Source organism: Rattus rattus, chromosome 4 (genome assembly GCF_011064425.1).
Source record: "Rattus rattus isolate New Zealand chromosome 4, Rrattus_CSIRO_v1, whole genome shotgun sequence".
NCBI lineage: Eukaryota > Metazoa > Chordata > Mammalia > Rodentia > Muridae > Rattus > Rattus rattus.
In genome coordinates this window covers 159,493,211-159,514,312 of record NC_046157.1, presented here as the reverse complement: position 1 = coordinate 159,514,312, position 21,102 = coordinate 159,493,211, and the positions used below count along the sequence as shown (strand labels likewise).

At 39.0% G+C, this 21,102-nt stretch overlaps 1 protein-coding gene across 4 annotated transcripts in view; it reads right to left on the bottom strand.

The window, feature by feature from the left end:
- Gigyf2 (GRB10 interacting GYF protein 2) overlaps positions 1 to 21,102 on the bottom strand; it is a 125,435-nt gene that overhangs the window by 67,948 nt on the left and 36,385 nt on the right. For 2 of the 4 annotated variants that reach the window (XM_032901560.1, XM_032901556.1), the window contains 5 exons: positions 19,051 to 19,180; positions 18,020 to 18,115; positions 8,617 to 8,731; positions 3,018 to 3,129; positions 2,093 to 2,133 (listed from right to left, as the gene is read on the bottom strand). In XM_032901560.1, coding sequence (XP_032757451.1) covers positions 2,093 to 2,133; positions 3,018 to 3,129; positions 8,617 to 8,731; positions 18,020 to 18,115; positions 19,051 to 19,180 — 494 coding nt within the window. Of the gene's footprint in view, positions 1 to 2,092; positions 2,134 to 3,017; positions 3,130 to 4,027; positions 4,132 to 8,616; positions 8,732 to 18,019; positions 18,116 to 19,050; positions 19,181 to 21,102 lie in introns of those variants that run through there. The other 2 variants (XM_032901557.1, XM_032901558.1) reach the window with 2 other exon arrangements.

Genomic DNA, 21,102 nt, shown 5'->3' with positions numbered 1-21,102 from the left:
TAAAGCTGCCTACAACTTCAGCTCTATGGGATCTGACAACCTCTTCTGGCCTCTACAGTATTCCATACTACACTCACACATACACACACAAATAAAAAAAATCTTAAATAAAAGGCAGTATCTTTTGGCTCACTGGGGTAATTTAGTTCTAGTAATTATTGTCCTGAGCTGTAAGGTAATTGATGATTAACATGAAGTTGAGGTCATCTGAAAGAAGCCTTAGTCTTGCTTCAAGAGACTACTCCATACTTAATATATTTATATAAGGCTGCATTTTCTACTGTAAAGTTTTCATTTGATTAGATTTGGCTTTCTGTTATACCTTAATTCTAATCTCAAGTTAAAATTTTCCTACTACACAGACAATTTTCTCTGAGCACTGAGTGATTTAAAAATTTGATCCAGGGTTGGGGATTTAGCTCAGTGGTAGAGCACTTGCCTAGCAAGCGCAAGGCCCTGGGTTCGGTCCCCAGCTCCAAAAATTAAAAAAAAAAATTAAAAATTTGATCAGCAGCTAGCAATATCCTTCAAAGAAAACATTAGCACCTGCACAAGGCCTATGACATAATTAAGGCCTCAATATTTGTTGAATGAATAAGTGAGTTCAAAGACTCTGTAAGATATTATCTTCTCATTTTATTTGGAGACTATGGAATATGCGAGATTAGAGTAAACATGACCTTCTGATTTTGATTCCTGTACTAACTACCCTTTATCACCTCTCCACAATCAAGAGCAAAAGTGCTAAAGCAGGGTCTTGAAGAGATGGCTCAGCAGTTAGGACTGCTTGCTGCTCTTCCAAGGGTCCTTCCTGAGTTCCGTTCCCAGCACCCATATAGAATGGCTCACAGACACCTCTAATTCAAGGTCCAAGGGATCTAACAGCTTCTTTTGGCCTCAGTGGGCGCGTGTGAACGTGCACAATATACACACATACACATAAAAATGTTTTCAAAGTACCGAATCAGATTAGGATGGTAAGAAAGGTCCTAACAAATTCCACGCAGCCCTCACAAAAATGGGTGAAATATGTCAATAAATTACCTAGTCAATTTCACATTTCTTCATGCAACCCTCATTTAATGTCATCTCAATAATGAGAGCAGAGAATTTCCAGTGATATGTTAAAGAATAAAGACTTTAAATCACAAATATGTTTCAGTGAGGTTAACATGTGCAACAGTGAAATCAAACTGATCTTTCTAACTTCCTTGTTTTCAAAACCATGTACATTTAATTTAGTTTGTGATCAGTGTTTGTAGAGTTAACATGTTTATAAGAAACCTTCATGACTATCAGATATAGCCATACTCTGCAGGACATTTTTGGTATTTGAAGGAATATAGAAACTGAAAAATTACGAATCTGTACCAATACTGTGAACTGGCGCTTTTTTTCCCCAACAAATATTAATGTAAACCACTAATTTATCAGTCAAAAAGCCTATCTTAACATTACAAACTGACTAAATTATCATAAACACTCACCAGAAAAAATAAATATTTACAGAAAGAAGAAAGCTAGGCTGGTGAGATGGCTTGCAAATAAAGGTGCTATTGAGTTTGAGCCCCAGAACCCACATGAAGGTGTGATGGAGCCAATTCCACAGCCTTCACATGCATGGCATAGTGTGTGTGTCCCCAGCTCCATATACATATTCTGCATACATACACAGTAAAAGAAATAGTCCAACCATTGACTAAAGTAAGAATATTCAGTCTTAGCCTCTGCCTCCTCAAACAAAAGCCATACCTTCACTATTCTTACCTGGGAGATACTCTCCATGATAATAAACGAGTAACCAAATTAGTTCCTGATTTAGAATTTCAGTTTCACAAAAAGCCTTACTGTGAAAAGACATAAGCCTTGCAGAAACACACAACCCTAAAACATTGAGTCAAGTATGTCTTAACGGTTGTATCCATCACTCCTGGGTCTCACCCACAGGACTCTAAAGCAGTGTTACAGCTCCATCTACTGGATCCATGCAGGTAACAGTTAATCTGTTCTAAGTTTATCCTTCTGAATGGGCCTTGTTAGCACTACTAATAAGGAGAGTGCAGGAGGTATTTCAAAACAGGAAGATCCTTACCTACATCTTTTCTTCCTGGTTTTTCAAAGCGCCTGTCACCCCTAAAAAGACAAAATAAATTTCAAAAACGCCTTAAAAGCAACATAGATCTCCTATCATGATACTCTTTCTCCTGTAGTCCTTTTAGCAGCAGTTCTGCCAGTTATTCAGAAAATACAGGAAAGCAATGATGAAAACAAAAATGCTACCAAGCCACTTACAAAAACTTAGCTTCTAATGACTAGAATATTATTATTTTAGCTGGAAACATGATAGACTGTGTTATATATAGGACTTTGGCAATTTTTCCCACATTGTTGTTTCCCATTTGTGGTCCTGAGTACTAAAGCTCAGGGTGCTGAGCAGGACAGCAGGACCACTGTTACAACCTTAACCCTTCTACCCTTATTCTGAGATCAGGGCTCACCCTCAACTGTAATTTTATGTATTATATTTTATTGTACAGAAATTTCAGAAACAGCAGAAAAGGACTAAGTTCTATGTTTTCAAAATGGTCTTTCTTGGGGCAAGGATGGGAGCTAGAGAGGAGACAGTACTCCCACCCAATCTCTGTGATTCTCTAGGCCACATTATGCAGCCCACTTTAGTCTGGAACTCATGATTCTTGAGAAGGTCCTGGCCTCCCAAGTGTTAGGATCACAGGAGCATGCAACCCTGTACGGCTCATGAAAGGAACGCAGTGTGCTCTGTTTTGTTTGGAGTACTGAGGGCTGAACCTCCCCAGAGAGCTACCAATGGGTTAGAATCCTAGCCGTTTTTTCCATTTTTATTTTGAGTTCAGGAGTTTGCTAAATTGTGCAAGATAGCCAGTACTCCTTCCTCAGCCTGCCAAGTAACTGGCACTGCAGGCAAGTCCTACGGAATACCACTGGGGTGAGTTTTATACCAACAAATGCTTACATTACAATCTCAACACTTTAGTTACCTTTCTTCCCAGCTCTGTGATCTATGCATTTCCCTGCCACCTCCTCGCCCAAACACACCCTCTACTTCATCAAAACTTCTTTGGTAGAAACCACATTCACCTCTACCTCTGCCTGAAAATAAGAAAACAGGGGGAGGGGAAATAGTTAGAAACCAATATCCAACAAATATGCTCAACACTGAAGGTTAATCTCTATGAAGTTCTGTCTCTCTGTACACAGCAAGATGGCCACATTTAAGTATTTAGCAAGGCCTATAATGGCTCTGATAGAGCTGAACTGTGGGATGAACAACCAACCAACCACTCCTGAAGGAATCCCAGTCCTAAGCAATAAACAGAATCAACAGGAAGCTCATCAGTGACAAGGTCGACAGTGGAATTCTAAAAAGTCCAATAAACCATTATAAATTGAATGTTTTAATGGATCATTTTCAATAACTACTGGGGAAGTCTTAATATGGGGAGTCTCTAAAAAGAAACTATAGTACAAAGTGTCAAGCACAATAAAATTCCTTTATCCAATTCCAGAAAAAAAAATAGCAGTAAAAGTGTCAAGCACAATAAAATTCCTTTATCCAATTCCAGAAAAAAAAAAAAATAGCAGAAGTGAACTGAACAACTGTAGGATTGTGAACTGCATTCTTACAGGATAAAAGGAATCCTTCATTGAGGTAAGGAAAATTAGCAACACTAAAAGTCAAACCATAGAATGCTTGGAGTATAGGGACTTAGAGGCTTTGCAAATTAAATGTAAGCATGCTTCTAATGAAGGCCATCTGGTTAACTATCAACCTGTGACTGCACAGAATTGGATTATCCCAGTAGAAATGCCTTTACAAAGTCAAGTGGGGTGGAACATGCCTATAATCTCTCCGCATTTGGAGCTGAAGAAGCCGGCCTGTGGTTTGACTCAAGAATGACACAAAAAGCCTGAGAAAGATGAAAAGGACAGAAAGGAAAAGAAGAAAATAGAACAACAGGGAAGGAGAGAGAGGAGTGATAAGACTTACGATTAACCACTGTTCAACCAGATTATAATGGAGCTGAAAACTCCGTAGTAACTAGAGGCTTCTTATTTGTGGTGGTGCTGGTCTAAAAAATCCACTGAACTGCCAGTCACATAAAAATATGGCATATTTGACAACATATAGTACACAGTATGTGATTGTGACAATGAACAGTTATTTATTTGAGGATATACTATATATTACATTTTCAAGTGTACTTATTTCAAATTTACTATAAAATAATATGCCATTTATACCACAAGCAGCAGCATATATCTTGTAATCATTCTCTTAACTGTATGAAGAGGCCAAGTCAAGTCAATAACCTATACCATATAAGCAAGCCTGTTTAAATTATAATGTCCACATATCAATGAAAATAAAGATACCTAATGAGGCTTGTATCTTGTTAAATAAGGCATGACTACATATGTGTATGGAAATGAACACTTGAATTTCAAAACCCTAGAAACAACCTAATAATGGTTGGTTAAATAAATTCTGATAAAACATCCTAGAACAATACCAATCCACAGAAATAAGGCACTGATTTTAACTCAGTCCTGTGCTACTGAATGACCAAAGAAGAGTGTGTGTGTGTGTGTGTGTGTGTGTGTAGAGATTGATTGTTTTGTCCTCATTGCTACGCAGCTAAGAGCAATGGGTAGACATGCAGATATGTATACAGTATGTATACACATATGTATACACATGTAGATATGTAGACAGTATGCACTTTCAGCTTTGGATATTCTGTAGAGTTTTCTCCATGAACATATGAACTATACTGACACAGATGTGAAACTGGAGGAAGCATGGGAGTCTGGGGTGCATTTATAACAAAAAAATACCTTAGCAGCTGTCCCAAACTTAACTCTCACGTAAATCCACACGAGCAGAAGAAAATGATAGAGCTTTATTTTGTGTATGGTGATGGGTACCAAATCAAGCACATTATAAATGCTGGGCAAAAGCTCTGCCACAAAAATACATCTCCAGCCCAAAAATAATAGATTCTGAATGAGGCATCCAATGAAGCAAGTAACTTCAAACGTCCATGTATTTCTTCTACATGTTCATCATAATCTATCAGGAACTGACTCAGATTACAGGTATGACTTCTTCTATGACTCTACAAAATACTGAAAGAAAATATGTATGTATATACATATATATGTGTGTGTGTATATACACACACACACAGAATAGGAGTAATCTTAGGATATTCTCTGGACTAGACTAAGTATCCACTTTGTCTATAAAATAAAAGTAAAAACTATAGCTCAACTATACTAATAACAAAGTTGTCTTCCAGGTTCACCACTTTAAAAGTCAACCTAAAGTCAACTTATAGTTAAAATAGCTTCCCCTCTGACCTACATTCAGAATATGTATACGTTTTATTTAAAATCCTTTTATTTAAAATCCTAAAATAATTTAATAGTAACTACTCTAACATGAGAACATCCCACCACAACAGTGACATTTTCAAGATTAATTTTGTCCAGACTGGATAGATGGCCCAGCAACTAACAGCACGTGAGTGAACTGAGTTCGGCACCCAATACCCACTCGGCAAGGCTATGACTGTTTAATTCCAACTGCAGAGGGTCCAGTACCCTCTCCTGGCCTCCAACAGCAACTGCACTCAAATACACATTCCCGCACATCAACAAAATCACAGAAATGCAATTTTTAAAAATAGCATTTATTCCAGCACTTGGGAGGCAGAGACAGGTGAACCTCTTGGGGTCCAGCCATCCCAGTCTACAGAGTAAGTTCCAGGACAGCCAGGGCTACACAGAGAAACCCTGCCTAGAAAAAACAAAAACAAACAAACATTCCCAGGAAAACCTATTCTGCAGAACCACTTTGAGAAAACCATTTTAGTCTGGATGAATATAAAGAATAGCTCTGGGGCTGGAGAGATGGCTCAGTGGTTAAGAGCACTGACTGCTCTTCCAGGGGTCCTGAGTTCAAATCCCAGCAACCATATGGTGGCTCACAACCATCTGTAATGAGATCTGATGCCCTCTTCTGGTGTGTCTAAAGACAGCTACAGTATACTTCTACATAATTACATAATAAATAAATAAATAAATAAATTTAAAAAAAAAAAAAAATAATAATCTTGGGTGACTAGAAAAAAAAAAATCAAGAAAAACACACATAATGGTTTTGCAACTCTGACTGGCTCCAGTCCTGCTGTGTGGTGGATGCTTGATGGTAAGGCAGCATTAGAGAAACCAGATTCTAGATCCTTCTACATTTAAGTCACCTATAAATGTGGTTCCCATGCACAGAAACAAGCAAGAAAACTTGAAGGACTGTCCTATTACCTGAGAGTTCACCCTGTTCTTAAGGATTAAAATATGCTTCCTTTTCACAATGCTACTGGTGCAATTGACAGTATATAGATTTTTATTTTAACATCCAGACCAGATAAAAAAGAAAGATAACACAGTATTACATAGCCCCTTGTTCTCTTAAGCATTACTAGGTTGGGATATCTTTAAGTCTAGAAACCAATAGATTTGCATATGAGTTTTTCCTTGAGTTGGAAAGAGATTCTGTAATCAAAAGAAAGGTCACAGTAATCATTATTTAACCAGTGAGATAAAAGTAAGTGAAAATCCAGAGACACAAGCATTACAGGCCATTGTGACCATAGCATTCCAAGTATTTCTCAAAGCCAAGGGTATCCATCTGACTAGTTCTGTACCCTTCCACATTAGCACACTAATTTTCTTGTGTGTCACAGCTATGTCCATTTATATGGGCTTTATGTAAGCTCTGATTACGAAAACTCTTACTTCAAAGAAACGGGGGAGGGGGGAAGGAGAGCACCTCATGGATCCCTCACTTGTTTCTATCTGCTGTTGCTCTGGAGTAATGTAGGTTTGTTAGGTAGGGGGGCCACAGCTTAGTTGTTGTTGCTCTAGGGGGTACCTAATGTAGCTCAGGCTAGCCTTAAACTGTCCAATATAACTGAAATTAGCTCAAATATAGCCTGAACTCCTGACCCTCCTGACAGCACCCCCCAAGTGCTGGGATTGCAGGCGTACGTTACCACACCCACATCTGCTCCCTTCTTAATACGTAAGGTTTTTCTAAGGCCTACAGAGAGCAGGTGGAGGATGTGTGTGGTCTGCACTCTTGATTATGGAAACTTTTCTCTGGCTTGACCTGAAGAGCACAGGAAGCAAAGCTTTCAGAATTAAACCTCTTCTCACTGCCTCCCACAGGAGGAAAGCACGGGAAATATCCACAGGGAGACCAGAACCATGATCAGCCATCTCCAAAGCAGTGCCATACACCGATATGCACAGACCCCAGACAACGAGCATGTGGGGAGTGCCTATGATGCAAACATGCCCAGCTCTCACCAACTCAGTGTCTGCAGCAATGCTGCTTCTTTGAAGTCTACAATATTCAAGCTAAAACTACTGCTCTAGGGGCTGGAGAGATGGCTCAGCAGTTAAGAGCACTGACTGCTCTTCCAGAGGTCCCATTCAATTCCCAGCAACCACATGGTGGCTCACAACCATCTGTAATGGGATCCGATGCCCTCTTCTGGTGTGTCTGAAGAGAGCTACAGTGTACTCACCTACATAAAATAAATATTTTTTAAAATGTTTTTTAAAAAGGGAAAGAAATTGCAAAGAAAAGGAAAAAAAAAAGACTGGGGGGGTTGTAGTTAGCTTCTTCACTGTTCACAAACCTGCAGAAGTCACATTCAAAGAAAAGCAATATATTCTCCATATTTAAAAAAAAAATGTATATAAATTATTCCCTAGGCTTTCGAGGTTTTTTTAATAAATAAAGTCGAAAAAAGCATAGGTCTCCCACATCCATATTCATGACCAGACATAACATGGAGGTAACGTTGCTGGCCACTCCTGACAGCCAATTCTACTTCTGAGACACCTCTTAGAGAAAAACTACAGCACGTTTGGACTAACATCATAATTCAACCCACATATAGTTTCATGCTGAAGGAAGGATATCTATTATAAACATCAAGAATGGTTTTAACAGAAAGCCAATGAATGCAAAATAGGGAATGACAAAGAACAAGCAAATCAGAAACTCTAAGAAAAGGATAAATTCATACACCAGCAGATGCTCTCTGCTTATATTTTGCTCTGCCTGCTAAGAGACCTAGTCCTCGCGGTATTTCTCATGAAATTCCTCCTAGTTATGGTGATTTGTACTCACGGCCCTTGTAAAGAAATGCTATACTGCTGAGAGCTCCACAGGGACACTGATGGCTCAAGCAACCACAACCTCAGGATGCTCTAGCCCCAACGTGTAAAACTTGACAAATGAAGAACATGAAGAATTACTCATTAGAATTTAACTGGGGCTATCTCACTCCTTCGTGCTTCAGCCTATACAGCTAGAAACAAATTCCTCTTCAAAGCACAGGCAGCAGAGAAGACATCTCAGAAATGTTGCAGAAAATAAACGTTCAGGCATTTGCAGTCAACATCAAAGAGCAGTTGGTTTCGTGTTTCAATTAGGCATTGAAGTATTTACTGACTCCCTAGCCTCCTGTTCCTCTTCCGGGGTTATTTTTTCACATAGCTCACCTCGCCCTCTTGAAGAACTTCGACCTCTAGGAGCCCCCACCACTGTTCCTCCTCCTCCTCCTCGTCCTGTCAATCGCAGGACAGCGGCACTATTTACAGACATGGAAAAGTTTCTCTGCCAAAAAATAAAAATAAAAATAAAAATAAAGGAAACAAAAGAAAAATGGATAAAACACACAAAACTATATATTGTTTCTCCCCACCTCCCACTGCACCTATAAAATGTAATGGTATCTAACTACTATAAGCAATGGGAAACTGTAACTTTACAACATATAAAGATCATTCAAATCTAGTTACCTGACAATTCCTTTCTATCTTTAAAAGAGTCTCACTATGTAGTACTGCCTGCCCTGGACCAGGCCGGCCTTAAGACGATTTCAAGTTGACCTTTCAGATTGGCCAAGTTGATAGCAATGTGTTACACAAAGCTAGACTTGTTGGAGAGATACTACACAAGAAAACAAACTAAATGTACTCTGTATATCTAGATGGAGGCGAAATAAACAGAGCAGAGAAAATTTTGTAAAGGGGGCTAGGTTAAATTGGCATTTTTTAAGAGTATCCATTCTAACTGTATAGAGATCTCTGGAATTTAGGACTGGATAACTTTGGGTGGCTATCATAATCTAGCTGTGGGAGGTTTTTGTGAGTTCATTATAATAATGTGATTACATTTCATTTTTGAATGGCACTTAAAGTCTCTAACTTATGAGAGGAGAAAAGACTGTCATTAAATGGTCTGAAGCAAAGTAATATAAAAAGGAAAGATGCCCTTTTTGCCTGATTGTACTCAACAATGTAGATTAATAACCCCAAGAAGTATTTGCTAGAATGGAAAAATATCAAGTAAAAATCTCTATGAGGTCAATCACCTGAAATCACACGCACACAATTGTGTGTGTCTGTGTGCGTGTGAGAGACTCGTGATTAATGTGTGCTTGGGTGTGTGCTCATGTGTATATGATCACAATCATTTAGTACAAACCTGCATTAACACACAGAGCCAATCTGGAATATAATCAAGCACAGTTAGAATAGGAAGTGGGTAACCACATGGGAAAGGGGAAGGGCAGGGTTTAAAATATGCCTGTTAATACACCTGAATAAATTAAGAGGCTTAGGAAAAGGTAACAAGTATTAAACAAGATGAACCATAAAATATAAAATTCTGGATATGTAATAGAGAATTCTGCAAGAAGATTTAAACAAAAATGTTGTAACAGATTAACTGAACCTTGTACACCTAGAATCTAGTACCCATTTGCACAGATGTGCACGGGTATGATACAATGAAGAAAGGAACCTTGGATATGGCTGCAGTAACCAGCCCGCCAGACAAGGGAGTAAGAAGTAAACTTTAGAAAGAGTGAGGAAGTACATGCAAGTAATCCCAGAACTCAGGAGGATTCCAAGGCTGAGGCCTGCACAGGCAGCCTTAAGTTCCAGGTCAGCTTGATCAGCTTGGTAAAATCCTCTCTCAAGCTTTAATGGGAAAAAAAAAAAAAAAAGGCTGGGATGTGGGTCAGTGGTACAATGTGTGGCCACCATGCATAAGGAAGGCCCCTGGGTTCAACTCCCAATACTATCCAAGGTTGTAAAACTCAATTCTACTTTAATCTTTGGTGTTCTTAAATTCCAAATTAATTAAAATGTTATCTATACTACACTCTTCTAAAGAACATGCAACTGATTAAAACTGTTTTCATTATTGAATTTTTAGTATGTGGATCATTTTTCTCCTTACTGCTTCTCTTTCTCTCAATTTTGTTAACTGTAATTTGTTCAAGTAATTTTTAGAAACTATCAATGTAAATAAAGTTGTTTTCTTTATCATACAGTCAGGTAACTTCAAAAAATATACAATAAAATTGAAAACTAAAAGCTAACAGGAAATACCTAACTCAAAAATCATCAATTTCAAGCTGTATTTTAGTAAAATTTAATAAAAGTGGTTGAAAATACACATATTAACTTACCTTTTGTTTAAGAGTAATCAGTGGACTACTAAATATGTGTCTTGGCCTTATAAAGATTAAGCAAGACAATAAAGTCCCAAAATCTCAATCAATATATTGCAATACTTAAGGGCGGGGGTGGGGGTGGTGTTGAGGTTCAGAGGTGGCTCAGTGGTTAAGAGCACATGCTGCTCTTGACAGAGAACCTGCATTCGGTTCCCAGAAATCAAATGGCAGCTCACGAGTTTCAGAGGATCAGGTACCCTCTTCTGACCTCTGTGGATAGTAGGCATACACATCATGTACAGTCATACATGCAATCCAAAACACATACATACATACACATAAAAATTTTTTTTAAAAAGAAAGATAAATACTAACAGCATTTTGTATCCCAGAATCCTGCACAACACTATGTATAAAAGCCAACTGTATCATGCATAAAAATAGAGAAACACATGCATTTTCATATGTTACTAAGGTACCAACTACAGTTTAATCTCTTTAAAAGGCAAATTAAACATCTATTTAAATGCTCATGTATTTTTTTAAATGCTCATACATTTTTAATGCAAAATTGCTACTACATATACACCTAAAAGGTAAGTCAATAGATTGCTAAATGCAATACTGTTTATAAAGGTGAAACCTGGAAACTGCCTGAATATTAACTTTAATGGCTACCTTAAATAGCACAGGCTTGGAAGTCTTCTCTAATATTTCCTAAAGGATGATGAGGCACCCATCTAAACCACATCTCAAAACAAAGTCGGCATTCAATCGTTCCCAGTTTACTGAGCACGGCTGTAAAACAGCAGTTTTCACGCCTATGGTTAAAAAAGCTTTTCAATCTTCCCAATGATTCACAATTACAACATTCTTAAGAAATATTATGGGACAGGAATGGTGGCCCCCTTTAATCCTAGCACTCAGGAGGCAGAGGTAGGCAGATCTCTGTGAGTTCAAGCCCACCTTGCTCTAGAAAAACAAAAGGCAGTACAGTCAGACCTAGACAGAGAAACTCTGTCTTGGAAAAAAAAAAAAAAAAAGAAATGGCATGGGAGATTTTCCAACTCATTCTTCTGATTCAAAATCCAGTAATTTTTTTTTTTTTTAACAAGGAGTAAAACATCCTCCCAATCTGGCTTTTCTGGCCACTGTTACCCCTAGAAACCTAAAAAATGTTCTAAGAAAAAAAAAAATTGTAATTTCATTAATTTGTGTACAAACACCTCCCCCAACATGAAAGTTCACAAGATAATGCCATAATGAATATAAAATTAGTGCACCAGGTTAGATCCCAGCTTAGCATCAAGGGCTTGGCTAGCACACTGCAGGCCCTAGGCTCACTGCCTTAGGCTACATATTTATTTTTTCTTTATGGTTTATTTACATCTTTATTTCATGGGTTCTTCCTGCTTATGTATGTGAGACTATCAGATCCACTGGAACTGGAGTCACAGGTCTGAGTTTGCCATGTGGTTGCTGGGAATTGAACCCAGGTCTTTTGGAAGAGTAGCCAGTGCTCTTAACCACTGAGCCATCTCTCCAGCCCCCTTTAGGTATATTTAAAAACCACAAATGAAGAAAGAACTTTCAAAAATCTCTCAAAGATGCTATGCAGAAAACCTGAAAATATAAGTAATTCATATAAATAATAAAAGTCAGTATAGACTATGTCTATGAAAGAAAAATTCAGAGACAAGAACAGTAAGAGATTTATGAACAGTAAGGGTCTGCAACTTCATCAACATGAACAGAAAGCAAACTCAAAACAATAGAAACCTTTTTTCCCCAAGGAGCAAAGAATTCTTTCAATAAAACCAGCTTTTGCCAAAAAGGCAAAATAATGACTGATGTATAGTAGTACCATTTGCATAAAAAAGAAAATACATAATTACTTAGAAAAACACACAAGAACTGGACACAGTGATGCCCACAAGTAATCTATGCTCAGAAGAAAACTCACGAGTCTACAAGTTTGAAGCCAACTTAAGCAATATGGACCTAGTCTCAATAAATACACACATTATCTGTATATATACTGCTAACACTACCATCTGTGAAGAAAAAGGAACATACAGGGGACAAGACTGAAGACTTCTCTACTATTATTATTTTAGTATATATGTTTTCTACATTATTCCATTTTTAAGCAGCTCTTACAGATTTTTATTATTTATTATTTGACGGGGCAGAGAAAGCATGCGTCACAGTGCATGTGTAGAGGTCAAAGGACAACTTTAGGAAATCAATTCTTGTATTCTAACTTGTTAAGATGTATTTTGATAATATATTCCTATTGTTTTTAGCTATGTCTGTGTGTGTGTATGCATGAGCCACATCCGTGCCACTGCCCACACATAGAGGGCAGAAAATAACTCAAGAATTCAATTCTTTCCTTCCACCATGTGGACCTCAGGGATCAGGCCTAGGCTGTCAGGTTTGACAGCAGGTCCCTTTACCATGTCTCTGTCCCTCTTGTTTTTGCTGTTGTGCTTCATACTCCAGAGTAGCTGGCCTCAGAGCCTCCAGACTGCTCTCCTTTCTAATCCCCCTATTCTGCTTAGGAAAGCTCAGATTATAGATATGAGTCATTGCACACATCTTTTTGCTTTTTTAAACAAAGGCTCCAGGAATCAAACGCAGGTCACAAGCTTGTAAGGCAAGGGTGTTCACTCGATGAGCCATCATCCTGGTTCACTATTATTGCATGAGTAGACATGCATATGTAAACATTCGAATATATATGTGTGTATATGTGTGTGTGTGTATGTATGTATGTATGTATGTATGTATGTATGTATGTATGTATGTATGTGGGTGAAGTATGTGTACCCAGACAGAAGCCAAGTCAACATGGAGCAACTTTTTTAAATTTTCTTTTCTTTTTTTAATTTCCTTTGCTCTTTTTATTACTAGGGTGTGGGGGAGTTTGGAGGAGGGACAGACAGAGAGGGAGAGAGAGTCAGAGAAGAAGTGAGTGCACACATATAAGCAAACAAGTGCTACATGTGTCATATATGCACACATGTATGTTCAGGTACACACTTGTATGGAGGCCGGACAAGGACATCATGCCCTAACATTTCTACTTACTCCTTGAGACAGAGTCTCTCGCTAAAACTGGAGCTGTTAGTCAGCAAGCTCTAGAGAACCCCCTGTCTCTATCCTCAAAAAAAAAAAAAAAAAAAAATCACTGAAATTATAGGCATGCAGAGCCAATTTTTGCATGGCTAATAGGATTCAAATTCAGATCCAAAATGCTTGCTGTGCAAGCATGTTTAAATCACAGAGCCAGTTCCCTTTCCTATCTCCCTAACCTTATTTTTTGAGACAAAAATCTCGCACTGAACATAGATATTTTTATTTAGGCTAAACTGGCTGGCCAGCGAGTCCCCAAGATCCTCTTGTTTATACATCCAAAAGCTGAGACTGCAGGCATTGCCATTTCACATAACTTTTATGTGGGTGCTGGAAAATCATTTTCCCACTCAGCTATCTCCCCAGCCCTGTACATTTTTCTATTAAAGCCACTTGATTTCTCGCTCATTAATAAAATATGTAAATTTTTAAATGATGCAAAAGTTCTCAGCAAAATATCTGAAACTGAATTCAGAAACATATTAAGACCATACATCATGATCAGGTGGGCTTCATCCCAGAGATGCAAGGTTGGTTCAACATACTCAAACTAATAAGTGTAATATATCATATAAATAAACTTAAGAACAGCAATCACATAATCTCAATCGATGTAGAAAGGATAATTAACAAAGTCCAACATACCTTCACAATAAAAATCCTAGCGACCTTAACAACAGATAGGGCATTATCTCAAAATACAAGGCTATGTATGTATAACAAACCTACAGCCAACCTTAAACTACATGGGAAAAAAACTGACAAATGCACACATGCCTGCATGCACACGCGCGCACACACACACACACACACACACACACACACACACACACACACACACGGGGGGGGGACCACTGCAACTACTCATTTTGGACAAAACTTAAAAACCAAGAACTAGAAAACCTATACTCAAATGGAATCTATCACAGACTACTGGTAGGGAGTGCAGTGTTCCCGACAGCTATGAAAGCTGATTTGACAATATCCAAAAGAGCTTTAAAAACCTGCAAAGAACTAAAACTCAACAGTTCCACTATTATAGGACACCCCACTTACTACAAGAATGACACAGCAGGAGGAACATGACAAGTGCTTGCTCAGCATACACAAGGCCCTAGGTTAACTCCAGCAACATCACCACAGAGCACAAAAGTATCACTAGAGCATAATCTACAATGAAAAAACGATCACAACACCCAAGCATCCCAGCACACACTGGGAAAACTATGAGGGGGATGGAAGGAGAGCAGAAGCAAGAGTAAGGGAGGACAGAGCCATGAAAATGCTCTTCAATTAGACACCAGTGTTAGCTACAGAACTCTAGTGAATATACTAAATGCCAATAACGTGTTGTAATAGTTATTCCTGGTTGATGACTTGGTTATATCTGGAATGAACTACAATCCAGAATTGGAGGGCTCACCTGTGATCCAGATCCTAAGGCTGGAAGACATAAGTTTCTGACCTGGATCTTGGCATGGAGATCTTGAGGCACAGTAGCCATGAAAAGCTTAGGCCCAGGCAAGGTAGTAAGCGCCTTTAATCCCAGGAGACTGAGGCAAGGAGATCCATGAGTTCAAGATCAGCCTGGGACAAAGCAAAGCGTGGTCGTATGCACCTTTACTCTGGGCCTCATCTGCTGTAGACCTAACGTAAGGACATTGGAAGAAGGAAGACTCACTCTTCCTCACCTGCTTGTGTTTACTTTGCAGCACATCTGTTGGAATCTACTGAAGCCCAGCTGAAACAAGGAGCCCAGTGGGACTGAGCAACTACAGACTCTCAGACTTCCCATCCACAGCCGCCCACTGTCGGGTTAGCTGGACTGCAGACTGCAAGTCCTCACAACAAACTCCCTCAATGTAGAGAGACATCCCATAAGTGCTGGGACTCTAGAGAACCCTGACTAATACAAGTGTATACTCATTAAAATAGTAAATTTGGGGCTGAGAAATAGCTCAGTGGGTAAAGTGCTTGCCCAAGCACTAGAATCTAAGTTCGGTTCCCCAAAACCTACATAAAAATTGTCAAACTGGGGCTGGAAAGGTGGCTCAGTGGTTGAGAGTATGTACTGATCTTCTGGAGAAACTCAGCTTGTTTCCCAGCACCCATGTTAGGCAGTCCACAACTACCTATAACTCCAACTCCCAGGGATCTGACCTTTGGCCTCTAGAGGTACAAGCACCATAAGATATGAGCACACAGGCCTGCATGCAGACACAGATACATCATTTTTTAAAAAATAATTAAAATACATCTTAAAGTTAAAAGAATAAACCTGCCAACCAGTTGTACTGGCACACACTTGACTCTCAGAGCTATGAAGGAAGAGAAAGACTTCTGGGACTCACTGGCCAGCTAGCCAGCTAGCACACCTACTTGGTCAGTTCCAATTCAGAGACCTTGTCTCAAAAGACAAACAACAAAAAACAAAAAACGGGGTGAGAGTTTGCCCAAAACTCAAATTAAGTCACAGACATAGGCTAGCACTAATCAAGCCATTACTATTAGCCTCTCTAAGACTCATAAACCCTGAAGAAGAGGAGTTATCCAGTACAAAAAGAGCCTGAAGGGTCAAGCATTGCTATCCCCCAGACTAGTAAAACTACTGTAATCATTACCTCGTATCAACTGTAGTCCTGCACTAGGCCCACACAAGGCTTGATCAATCAACAGACAAGTAAAGGGAAGTGGCTTATAGGGTCTATCCTTTACCTCTCAACCACTATCTTTAATAACATTGGGGAGAGGGCTTTGAAATCACTGTCTTCAGTTGTGTCTCTAACCCACCCAGTGCCAATGGATAGCTCGAGACCTATGGTCACACAGCTGTCCCTAGTTAGTCACGAACATGATGAGTCAAGAGTAATGTATGAGATGGGGTAGAGTAGGTGAGGTGAGGGGAGACGGGAGGTCAGAATGGTCAATATGCAAAGCACTCGTTAATATGAGCAATTGGGAAATCACAATAAAAATTAAAAATAAACAAAAAGAAGGTGCACAGCACCCAAAGAATGCTGAGCTTGTCCTCTGGCCTCCTCATATACCTAAAAATGCACGTATATTTGTACACACAAAATGGTGGGCTTTACAGAGTGGTGATGCATATCTGTAATTCCAACATTTAAGAGATGAGTGAAAGTAGGATCAAAAGTTCAAGGTTATCCTCAGTTATGCAGTAAGTTCAAGGCAGTCTCAAAATTTAAAAAGGTCAACTTTATGATGGAGATTTTATATCAAAGCTATTTTTTAAAAAAAGAGTCAAATGGCTACAGCACTTGCCCATCATGCACAAAGCCCTGGGTATGATCCTCAGTAATGCATAAAATCAGACATACTGATCAGTATGTATAACCTCAGCACTTGGTGGTACAGATGGGAGGATCAGGAGTTCAAGGTCATCCTTGGATACATTTCGAATTCAAGGCCAGTCTGTGCTACAAGAGACACTATACCTCAAAAAAATAGCAAAGTTGAGAGGATTCTTCATTTAACATGGAATACAGAATTCCAAAAGAATCTTGCTTCCTCCACTGTAGTGTCTATAACCTCCTTGAACTCAGTCTTTCATCTATAAACAATTCAAGTCACTACGTAAAACTGCCATTTTCTAGACCAAAATCTTACTTCCTTACATTCCCACCACACCTATAAAAAAGGAACCAACAAGCACAGTGTGGCAGAGAGGTTCAGGTATGTTCTAAGCTTAAGACTTAATTAATTAATATGTGCAATTGAAAAATAATAAAATAGTAGTTAAATGAATTCACTGTTGAAAATTCAGGTAGTCAATTACCTATGAAAAAAGCTCCCCTCACCTTGAATATTTCATAAGGGATAATTCCCAATGTCCTTAAAAGATCTAGAGACAAGTCTTCAGAGACAGGTTGGCAGTTAAGAGCACTGGCTGCTCTTCCAGGACAAAGGTCCAATTCCCAGCACCCACATGGTGGCTCACAAGCACCTGTAAGTCTGGTGCACCCTTCTGGTCTCTTTGGGGTCCAGGCACCTACGTGGTGCAGATATATAGAAAAAGCAAAACACCCATATACGTATAAAAGTTAAAAAATTTAAATTAAAAAAATGTAGAAAGATTTTCTGATCTCTGCATTACACTCAACAGCTTCAGAATAGAAAGCAAAACCTTGACAAGACAGAGCCATTCATCCGGCAAGCATCAGTAAAGATGGCAACCTGTGCCAATGAGGGGCTATCCCCAGGACCTTAATGATAGCTCTCTATATCCTTACCATATCAAAAGCACTAAGAGTTGGGCCTGAGGCTCAGAGCTAAGTACAAACCTGCTCTTCTTCTGTAAAGGGTACTAGAGCCAATGGCGGCAAGGGCTCCTCCTGTAGGATAGGCAGAAATTCTTTCTCCAGAAGGTCAAAAGGTATCTGTGTGATAAACACAAGGCCAGAGATTGCTATTTCTCCAATTGCAAGAAGATAAACCCAAAAAAAGGCACCCTTTTTTAGCAATGAGCTAATTTGATTACAATTAATTTCTGTTAATTATGCAGTACTTACATTAAAAAGCTCTAGACATAGCCAGGCATGGCAGCACGTGTCTTTATTCTCAGCAGAGGGAGGCAGAAGCAGAGTGGATCTCTTTTTAGGTCAGCCTGATCTACAGGGACTTTTAGACCAGCAGAATCTTTTGAAGACCCCATTTCAAAATAATAAAATACTCCAGCCACCTGCCTACCCTTCTCCTCCCATGAATCCACTTCCTTTGGATTTGACATTGAGTCTGGTATTCCAAAGTACAGGACAGAGGATAAAATCTCCACATTTAACTTAAAGCGGATATTAAGGAAATGTTAAAGCGATTTTATCTGTCCTAAATATGAGATTCCCTACCCATTAATAAATTTTTTTAAAAAGTATTAACTGACAAAAACAGAAGATATTATCTGCCCTAGTCAGATAAGAAAAGTATTTTATATCATTTTAGCTTGGTCTTTTTTTAAGTAAAGCAAATGTTAGATTTCAGGACATCTCCCCACTAAACCTTTAATTTTACTTAAGGAAGGCAGAAGAGGAAAGCTGCTCCTTCCTCACTCATAGACCCCAACTGAGAAGAAAGGTAAGAGATACAACAGGGGGAGGAGATACGACGGAGAAGAGAAGGAGGAGATTATCAACAGTGCTGACTGTTCTGCTACCACAGTCACCTGTTCCCAGAATGCATCATGGGTCTTCTCTATGGCCAGCTCACCCCTCAGTCACTATTACCCACTGTGTACTCCAATGTGGAAAAGGAGGAGGCCAGACAGACTAGGTTCACCCCGTCTCAGCTGCAATTCTCAACTCGTTTTGTATTTCCTTACCTTGTAGTCTTTAAGGAAAAGTGCTAACATTTCTTCTCGGCCATATCGATAATCTGCTAATTTATACTTTGGCAGGGCTGGAGAAAGAGGAGGGGATGTGATACTCCCACCACTGGACAGAGCACGGAGCCTAAAATAGGAAAAACAGAGAATATAAAATGAAGTGACAGATATTCTGACACTATAGGTTTTTTGCAGTTCTTTTAAAAAACCAAAAACTCTGTTATCTTAAGCAGCAAAGATTTTTACCTTTCACACAAATCTCTGCCACGGCACATGAGAGGTTCACTAAGGGCTAACTAGACGGTAAGAGGTGACTGCCACGGCACATGAGAAGTTCACTAAGTGCTAACTAGACGGAAAGAGGTAACTGAGCAGTTCTAATGCCTACAGGATGTCACAGTTGTCTCTAAGAAGCTTCAAGTTTGGAAATAAGACACTTTTTGTTGGTGGTGTGTGTTTGTTTTTTACCAAACTACAAAACCAGGGAGAGCATTAGACTCAGAGTAAGTTTATTAAATATTGGTGAGGATGTGAAGCAATAGAAACTCAGCAGGTAAGGGCACTTGCTCAAAAACCTACAGGCAAGAATGCAGTCCCTGGAAGGCAACAAAAAGGTGAGAAGAAAACCAACTCTGAACCTGTCCTCTGACCTCCACATGGGCTAAAGCCATGTGCATATATATATACCTACATACACATAAACCCATTCACACATACACACAAAAACAATAATTTTTAATCTTTTAAAAGATCAAGACTAGAGAGATGGCTTGGCAATTGAGAGTGCATACTGCTCCTGCATAGTAGCTGAGTTTGGTTCCCAGCACCTACATCAGGCATCTCACAAGGGCCTGTAACTAGATCCAGAAGAGCCAAAGCCTGTACGCACGTGCATACACACAAAATTAAAAATATTTTAAAGGAGTATGAATGCATGAAAGTGTCCTTGGACTTTCTGACTGACAGCCAAGACTAAAAAGAGAAATACAGAAGGTGATTAGGATTATAAACTGCAATAGCCACTTCCAAGAAAGACTTTGAGACTTTAAAAGTTCTTTAGCTTCTGACAAGAGCTAAAATATTTAGTAAGGTATGGAACATAAAAGAGAAAGCTAAATACAGAAACTTACAATCAAAAGTAATTTTAAAAGTCTCTTGAGTGATCAGCATAGCTCCTAGGTTTGATCTCAGTACTACTAAAATAAGTAACAATAATAATTTGGGATTTGGATTTTGGAGCTGGTTGTTTTTGAGACAAGGTCTCACACAGCTTAGGGTGACTTGCACTCACCACTATGTAGCCAAGGACAACCATAAACTTCTAATCCTCCTGTCATTGCCTCCTACATAAAGCCCTCAATGCAAGCCCAGTTTTAGGCAATGCCTGGGTCAAACCCAGAGCTGTATTCACACCAGCAGCTAGGTAGTTCCTTTAACTAAGCTGTTGGAGAACCTACTTAGTAGTACTATAGTAGTGGTAATAACCTACCCAACCCAAAGTAATGTTATGAAAATCAACCTGGGACAGGAAAGGGTTAGTCAGCAAAACTAGCAAAAGAAAGCTACTACTAGCCAGCCATGGTAGCACATTTATTCCCAGTTCTTCGAGGTCAAGGTAGGAGAATCTCTGTAAGTTCATGGCCAGGAGGGTCTACTGCCAAGACAGGACTACCCAGAGAGACTCTTGTCTCAAAAACAAAATAAATGAATGAATGAATGAATGAATGAATGAATGAATGAATGAATGGCATGAGGTGAATGGTTTGTACTACACTAGAAACAACTGATTGATTGAGGCTACCCACAGTTCTGTTTAGTATCAGACACCAGATATCTGAAATAGACTTAGTTGCTTTAATTCAGAGGTTATATCCTAAAGGAAAATCCAACAGATATTCTAAAATAGATCCTCTAAAGTGCTAAGTATTTAAAATCAACATGAAGACTAAAGTGGAGTAAATATCTGCCCATTATTCAAAAATGATACATGCACAGTAAATAGGTTTACATAGAGAATACTGAAAGAATAGACACTAGTAAAGTACAGAG